General features: G+C 39.6%; 1 protein-coding gene across 1 annotated transcript; it reads right to left on the bottom strand.

Moving 5' to 3' along the window:
- Positions 1-465: 465 nt before the first annotated feature.
- On the bottom strand, positions 466-7,651 carry nkx1-1.S (nkx1-1 S homeolog). Its single transcript, XM_018243003.2, has 2 exons — positions 7,150-7,651; positions 466-1,897 (listed from the first exon to the last, which is right to left on the bottom strand). The coding sequence occupies exons 1-2, from the start codon at positions 7,568-7,570 to the stop codon at positions 1,116-1,118; spliced, it is 1,203 nt and encodes a 400-aa protein (XP_018098492.1). The 5' UTR covers positions 7,571-7,651; the 3' UTR covers positions 466-1,115.
- Positions 7,652-8,469: the final 818 nt, after the last annotated feature.

The following is an 8,469-nucleotide window of genomic DNA, read 5'->3' on the forward strand; positions in this document are numbered from 1 at the left end:
CACAAGTCTTGGTTTTCACTATTTCACATTCATTTGGTTTCAATGGATCCCAGTTAACTATTATCTACTTATTAATCTCTCTGTATAGGAATTCCAATATTTTCATTTAAATTTCGTTCTTTAACAATAAAAGGATTAAGCAAGTAATCAAATCTTTCTATGATAAATAATCTGTGTATTTACAGAATGTGGCACATCCCATCAGTCACTACTCATGTTCCCTTTGGGATTCAGATATTAACTTTTGTTTATTGTGTATTGGACCTAATGTTCCTGATAGAGACACTGTCATATCCATAAACATGTTTCTATCTCCAGCAGCAGCGACTCTAGTCGTTCTGGATATTAATCAGAGACTTTGTAATTGGAACAAACATTTCTACTCGTGATTTTTTGTTTTGTTTTAGGAACACAAGAAAACAAATGATACCGATATTTTGTATTTAGTCATTTTCAAAACCATTTATTGGTCAGTTTTAACAATTATTTCTTTAGCAAAGTGCTTGGCAGATCTTTATGTATTTACACTCTATGGCCTTATAGAAATTACGAAGAGAAAGGTAATTATCAGTAAAATATCTACAGAGATAAAAAGAAACACAAGAAGAAAGGAATAAAAATGAGAAGCCATAGGGAGAACGAGCTGATAAGAACCTCTGTTAACCTCCTCACTCCCTGAGCGATCTGGAAATGGGAGGGTTAATTGGATTCAGTCGCACAAATAAATAATCCATAAATCGTGATACCACGAACGAAAGATCCATTGTATTTTCCAACAATGTACAATAAAATCAGTCTCTAAATAAATATTCACCCTGAGAATAAAATGGGCACTGAATAAAGAGAGTTATTCCTTTCTTATATTAACAATGCCGGGGGCACAGGAGGGGTCCCAAAATTGTACAATAAAGTGCTCCCTGCGTTCATTTAACCCAGTGAATACCAGATTCTGGAGCTGAAAAGGTTAAATGGGGCGTAGCAATTTGTGAATCTAATATTAACCAATTAACGTGCAGTTCCCCTGCAGCCCTGAAGAAGCCGATGCTCACAACGTCACCACCTAGTGGTCCAAAGTTGAGTTACAGTTTCTCTTTAGAGTGCTCTCTGCCAGGTCGTTATAAGTGAGGGGCGTAGAATGCTGGGGCCCCGTAGGACTGGGAACTCAACATAAAAGGGGACAGTACCGTAGCCGGGCCTGGAAGGAAGGGCAATTGGGCAGTGCACATTAACCCACCGGGGGCATGGCCAGGGTAGCCAGGGTGACTGTGCATGGTTAATGGGTTTCCCATGGGGGGTGAGTGGCTAAGAGGGCTGAGACCCCCTCCCATCATAGAGATCCCAGATCCGCCTCCCCCATGTCCGGAGCCCCCAGTGGGAGCGCTGGTGTCGGCCCCAGGGTTCTGTTTCTTCCATTTAGTGCGCCGGTTCTGGAACCAAATTTTGACTTGGGTCTCGGTGAGGCTGAGGGACAGCGCCAGGTTGAGTCTTTCACACACGGACAGGTACCGGGTTGACTTGAATTTGTTCTCTAGCGACACCAGTTGTTCGTAGGTGAAGGCGGTGCGGGCTCTCCTGGGCTTCCCCGACTTAGAGTCTGAACCCGTACGCTTTCTTTTTGGTTTCCCGTGCTGGTTCTGCTGTTGTTGGTTCTTTCCATTGGATGGTTGGTTGGACCCATTGGGGGCCACAGTAGTGAGGGCATCTTCACCTTGACTATTGCCTCCCCCTGGATCCCTCTCTGCTAGACCTGAAGGGGTGGAATTTCTGCTCTCCTCACTGCACATCTCTTCATCTTCCTCTTCATCTTCGTCTTCCTCCAGGTCACTGCCTAGGCTGGGACTGAAGTCCTGGTTCTGACAGTCCTCTGTAGCCGAGTGGTGGAACAGACCTTCTTCCTCTGCAAAGAGAAAAGAACAAGCGGGTCAATTAGGAAAAACTCTAAGAAGAATTAGTCAGTAGGAATCTAAACCTGAGAAGAACTAGTCAGTAGAAATGGAAACCTGAGAAGTACTTGTCAGTGGGAAACTAAATCTGAGAAAGATTAGTCTATAAATCTAAACCTGTGAAGAACTAGTGAGTGGAAACCTAAACCAGAGAAGGACTAATCAGTGGGAGCCTAAATCTGAGAAGAATTTGTCAGTGAGAATCTAATCCTGAAAATAACTAGTGAGTGGGAACCCAAATCTGAGAAGAATTAGTCAATGAGAACCTACACCTGAGAAGAACTACTGAGTAGAAACTGAATTCTGAGAAGGACTCCTTAGTGGGAACCTAAATCTGTGAAGAATAGAATCTAAATCTGAGGAGAAATAGTGAGTAGAAATGGAAGCCTGAGAAGGACTCGTCAGTGGGAACCCAAATCTGAGAAGAACTAGTGAGTGGAAAACCTAAACTTGGGAAGGACTAGTCAGTGGGAGCTCTGAAAATAATTAGTCAGTGGGAATTTAAACCTGAGAAGAACTAGTGAGTGGAAAACCTAAACCTGAGAAGGACTAGTCAGTCAAATCTGAAAATAATTAGTCAGTGGGAACTTAAACCTGAGAATAACTAGTGAATAGAAACTTACACATGAGAAGAATTAGTCAGTGGGAACATTAATCTGAGAAGAACTAGTGAGTAGGAACCTAAACTTGAGAAGAACTTGTCAATGTGTTTCCTAACCACACATTTCAGTACCAGATCCTGCATTAGGAAACCATGAGTAGGTTTTGAATTAGTGATCAGTAGAACACACACACACAAAAACCTGAAAACTGAAACTAAAAAGGTCTATGAGTTGGTGTATATAGATTATTGAAAGGATCTATAGAGTAACGACACATATGTTATATAGAAGGGATGTATAGAGTTGGGAGTATATACTGTAGGTTATATAGAAGGGATGTATAGAGTTAGTGGCATATAAGTGATATGGAGGAGAGAGAATTAGGAAAAAGGTTAGTGTATAGGTGATACAGAGGGGTTCTATATAACTGGGGAATATAAGAAGACCATAGGCTACACTTGGGAGCAATAAGGCAATTTAATCATCTTTAATGTGTTGTGCTATTGATTATACAGCTCCTAGTAAGATTGGATTGAGCCAATCAGAATGTTTTTTTTTCTTATAATAAAGGCGCCAGAGAGGGGAATAACCAAAAAAAAACAAAAAACCCTACACATTTTATTTTTATATGTTTTTATAACTTAATTAAAATCCCAAAACTGTTTGTTTTTTGCATAATAAAGAAAATGTAACTCTGTCACTTTCCAGTGTTCATCAGTTAAAATGTCTGACTAAGCAGTTCAATTTATCAGCTGTCTCCTGCTACATCATTTCAGGAGTCAGAACCATCAGTGCAGAGTATACCAACAGCCGGACAGAGGCTGCTTTCATTTCTAATTGTATTAACCAATAACGAAATCACTAAAATCGCTAACAGTTCTTTTTCTTTTTCTTTTTTAAAATAAATGTACATGGAATAGCTGCTTAGAATTATTATTTCCTTTGTTATGCAAAAAAAAAATATATTTAGGGGATGGAGTCCCCCTTTAATATCAGATTACTGGAAAGTGCAGGAATGTTGTTCTATTCATTTGTATCTGTGAATATTAGTTGTGTACAGCCCCCAGCAGTGGCAGAAACAAAAATGTAAAGGGCAATAAATAGAGCAAAGTCTATTTTCTATGTAATAATTTGATATATTCGCAGCGTTGTGCCCTGTGCTTCATATAACCCTGCTGGGGAATGGGAAGGACTCGTCCCAAAGAAATGCAATATTTATGGATTATTCTCTATCAATACAAGTTCAAATAATAACTTATATATATATATATATATATATAGAGAGAGAGAGAGAGAGAGAGAGAGAGAGAGAGAGAGAGAGAGAGAGATATATAGATAGATATAGAGATAGATATAGAGATATATATAGAGATATATATAGAGATATATGTGTGTTTATATATATTCACACAAAGTTCTCTATACATAAATAAATCAATTCCAAATGCAATTCTAAACATTTTTTTTTAGAATTGTTTTAGATTTATATAGACAGTTAGAAGGGCAGATTTATCAAGGGTCGAAGTGAAGAAAAATGTGAATTTCGAGCTGTTTTTTGTATACTTCAACTAGGGAATAGTCCAAATTCGATTCACATTTTGAAAAAAAATCGAAAATTCAAATATTGAAATTTATCATGTACTGTCTCTTTAAAAATTAGACTTTGACCATTCGCCATATAAAACCTGCCGAATTGCTGTTTTAGCCTATGGGGGACCTCCTTGAACCTATTTGGAGTCAATTGGTGGACTTTGAAAATACTTCAAATCGAATGGTTGTTACTTCGATCGTATGATTCGAATTCGAACGAAAACCTGAAAAAAAAAACTTCGATATTTTTTAAAAACATTTCGGTTGGTCTTTTTTTTATTTGAATTTCAAAGTTTTTTTTTTATTCGAAATTCGACCCTTGATAAATCTGCCCCTAATTACCGTTTCAATAAAATGATATTTGTCCTTTTATCCGCAAATATCTATATTTCTGTAGTATAAATAGATTGCAGAATTCAATAGACATTCCAATTTTTAAAAAAAAAAAAAAAAATTTAAATATAAATTTTATATAAATGAAAGGAGTGTGTAGAACGTGCAGTTATGTTGATAAATATTGGCTGCACATTGCATAGATACATGAAGGGTGTGAGGAATATGTAGATTGTCGCTGAAGAAAGTTGAGATATTTTGCAGCAAAAAAATATAAAGCAATCTCCTTCCCAAGCCCAATGCAACTGGCGATCAATTTCGTCCCCTAATATGTTTAATAGGTTTTAATCGGGTAATTATCCGAATTTTGACCCTCTAATTTAGACGTTGGGAGAAGGAGTGCAAGCTGCCTGCGAGAGATACGCGCAATGTGATAATAGGATATCGACCGGCCATGCGACAAGGAGCACAAGGGAGAATCCCACATTATGCAGCCCCTCTTTATTCGCCTAACCGCATTTTCCCCTTAAATGTAATCAAATGAATTTAATTGTTTTTCCAGAGATAACCGACATTTTGTCACAATTAGTCGGATTTGTCCTAAAAAAAAGAGGAGGGAAAAAAGAAGCCGAGGGGAGAGAGAAAATTGAATCTGTCGCCCGAAGCAACAGCAGAGGGGTCTGCTCTGAAATTCGTTTAACCCTTTGGTTCTTAGAGGGGCTGATGGGGTAAAACTGTGCCAAGGGGGGGTCTAATGATTGTATCTGTTTTACACACAAATTCTCTGTACTGCTTGATCCCAATGGGGAATATTCCTTCCCTGGGACTGCAGTTTCTGTTCAATAATCGCATTGACAAGGAATTAGATGTAATTTAACCGCACTGCCAATCGTATAAATACAAAGATATATTTCTATAAATATACTGCACTTTATAAAACAAAATATACGGAAATACAATGTATGGTCACTGCCTTCCTCCTCTAAATAAACTGCCAGCTAAAATAGCTGCTGCACTTGATTATTGTCAGTCTCTTTTCAACTACAACAACTCTGCTACTGTGTCTCCTGTAGTCTGACAAGACAGATATATTTCTATAAATATACTGCACTTTATAAAACAAAATTTGCGGAAATACAAAGTATAGACACTGCCTTCCTCCTCTAAATAAACTGCCAGCTAAAATAGCTGCTGCACTTTATTATTGTCAGTCTCTTTTCAACTACAACAACTCTGTCAATGTGTCTCCTGTAGTCTGACAAGACAGATATATTTCTATAAATGCATTGCACTTTATAAAACAAAATATACAGAAATACAATGTATAGTCACTGCCATCCTCCTCTAAATAAACTGCCAGCTAAAATAGCTGCTGCACTTCATTGTCAGTCTCTTTTCAACTACAACAACTCTGTCAATGTGTCTCCTGCAGTCTAATAAAACAGATATATTTTTGTAAATACATTGCACTTTATAAAACAAAATATATGGAAATACAATGTATAGTCACTGCCTTCCTCCTCTAAATAAAGTGTCAGCTAAAATAGCTGCTGCACTTGATTATTGTCAGTCTCTTTTCAACTACAACAACTCTGTCAATGTGTCTCCTGCAGTCTAATAAGACAGATATATTACTATAAATACAATGCACTTTATAAAACAAAATATACAGAAATACAATGTATAGTCACTGCCTTCCTCCTCTAAATAAACTGCCAGCTAAAATTACTGCTGCACTTGATTATTGTCAGTCTCTTTTCAACTACAACAACTCTGGCACTGTGTCTCCTTCAGTCGGACAAGACAGATACATTTCTATAAATACAATGCACTATATAAAACAAAGTATATGGAAATAAAATGTATAGTCTCTGCCTTCCTACTCTAAATAAACTGCCAGCTACAATAGCTGCTGCACTTGATTATTGTCAGTCTCTTTTCAACTGCAACAACTCTGCCAATGTGTCTCCTGCTGTCTGACAAGACACACAAAGTCCACGGAAACCAAGTTGCGACAAATTAAGCTTTTGTAACCCCCGACAAATGTATCCAAGCAAAGCAAGTTTCCAATGTACAGCCATGAAAAAAAAGTTATGCTAATAAATTGCGATGGGAAGCAGCTGATACTGCACTGCTGCTTCTGTCCCCCAGAATTCCGCCTTGCTAGCTAAACTTTGCTTTAAAAGTCAGAACCAACAGTGAACTGAAAGGGGCAGACATGCTACTTTCAGTAGAAGTTGTATTATAAATACATTTAAAATAGTGAAAATATGTAACTAAACTATATTGTAAGCTGCTTAAAATAAAAATAAAATATTTTTTGGGGGGTTTACATCCCCTTTAATTTAACTACTGCACTTACACTGTCAAATTTAAGTTCTCTAGTGTGCAAGTTTGCTCCTCTACCTTTAGCACTGTGCCTAATCATGTATAGGCACAAGTTGTGATCTCTACACATCATCTTTATACCCACCCAGGTGTCCCTGCCTGTTCCCTTGCATGTCTGTATGTGAGCATTGGGTGAGCATTGGGTGAGCATTGGGTGGACAGTGGGTGGGCATTGGGTGAGCATTAGGTGAGCATTGGGTGGACAGTGGGTGGGCAGTAGGTAAGCATTGGGTGAGCACTGGATGAGCATTGGTAGAACACTGGGTGAGCATTGGGTGATTGCTGGAACTTACTGATCAGTTCAGGAGACTTTTTACAGGAGTCAAATTCTTCCAGGAAAGTCTTCTGCCCATTGGCAATGTCCGGCCCCTCTGCCTTGTCCTCTGCCTTCAGGATAAACTCCCTGGAGGTCTTGTATAGTCCACTGCAGTGTCTCAGTTTGCTGTTGAACTTGTTAGGGTCCAAGATGTCCAGAACCGAAAATGAAGTTGTTCTGTGCACTGCAGCCCCTAAGCTCTCAGGCCCGGCAGGTGCATTGCTATTCTGGTGCTCCCCTTGCCTGTCTCTCGGGCACCCATAAATGGGCAGCTCGCTGGCTGACAGTCTCTGTTCCCCTTTGTTGTCCATGATCTTGCCGTGAAGGCTGCAGGTCACTGCTGCTTGGTCACCTCCAATTGGCATCTCCACTTGGACTTTCTCTCTGGTGATATTCATTGCTCCAAAACGGTCCCTTCTGTCCAGAACAAGGCGCCTAAATTCCTCAGCACCAACGTGACAACAGCATAGCAGGAACAATTTGGCAGTTGGTCAGTTGGTCCAGCAGTTGGTTCAGCAGTTGGTTCAGCAGTTGGTGCCGCTTGCACAATTCCGGAAGTCAGTAGATGATAGTGAAGCAGCAAACTTGCTCCTGTTCTCCTGTCTTCACTTCCAAAAAGGCATCTCTCTCACCCCTGGCTGGGTGCTGCTGGGCTGAAATGAGCCCTGAGTGAGTGCAGTTGGCTGCTAAAGATGCTATTAACCCTCACAGCTGTGGCATCACCATTGGCTCAGAGAGAAAGTAGCTCAGTGTGTGAGTCAGACCCAGCAGTGATGCTCCACTCCCAGCTCCCCTCTCCCCTCTGTCCATATGGGCAGCATCCAAATAGCCTTATTTGGGCAAATGGGAGGCGAGGAGCTTTTTTTTTTTTTTTTTTAAATAATTGCGGTATCAATAGTCGCAAGTTACACAGAAGAACATGAGATCAGATAGGCTGAGCCTTAGTTAGAACCTGCCCAATAGGTCCGACTGTCTGCGGAAGCTTATTTATCTATATCCATATAAATATAAATATAATCACTTTCTTTGGCTTCATAAAATATGATCCTGCGACTTATTTCTGTTTGATACCCACTGCACTGGGGGAAATGATTATAATTTACAAGGAAATATCGTGTATATTACTGAGAGGGGTGGGAGCTGCACATTTTTCATAGGAAGAGGGGGAGCAGGTAAATCCATTGATCACAGGGTGCACATAAATATCCCCCATATCTCCTGGCTCTACTGCGAGGGAACATCTAACATCCCATAGCGCAGTTTATTCTACACACTAAATGGCTTCACATGCCCCATG

Source organism: Xenopus laevis, chromosome 1S (genome assembly GCF_017654675.1).
Source record: "Xenopus laevis strain J_2021 chromosome 1S, Xenopus_laevis_v10.1, whole genome shotgun sequence".
In the NCBI taxonomy this organism is placed as follows: Eukaryota; Metazoa; Chordata; class Amphibia; order Anura; family Pipidae; genus Xenopus; species Xenopus laevis.

What these genes read in the sequence shown, in the direction of transcription:
- nkx1-1.S (XM_018243003.2), bottom strand. Translation starts at nt 7,570, where the DNA reads ATGAATATCACCAGAGAGAAAGTCCAAGTGGAGATGCCAATTGGAGGT. An exon ending in AAAGTCTCCTGAACTGATCA is followed by an intron (nt 1,898 to 7,149) that starts GTAAGTTCCAGC and finishes TTCTCTTTGCAG; the next exon opens with AGGAAGAAGGTCTGTTCCAC.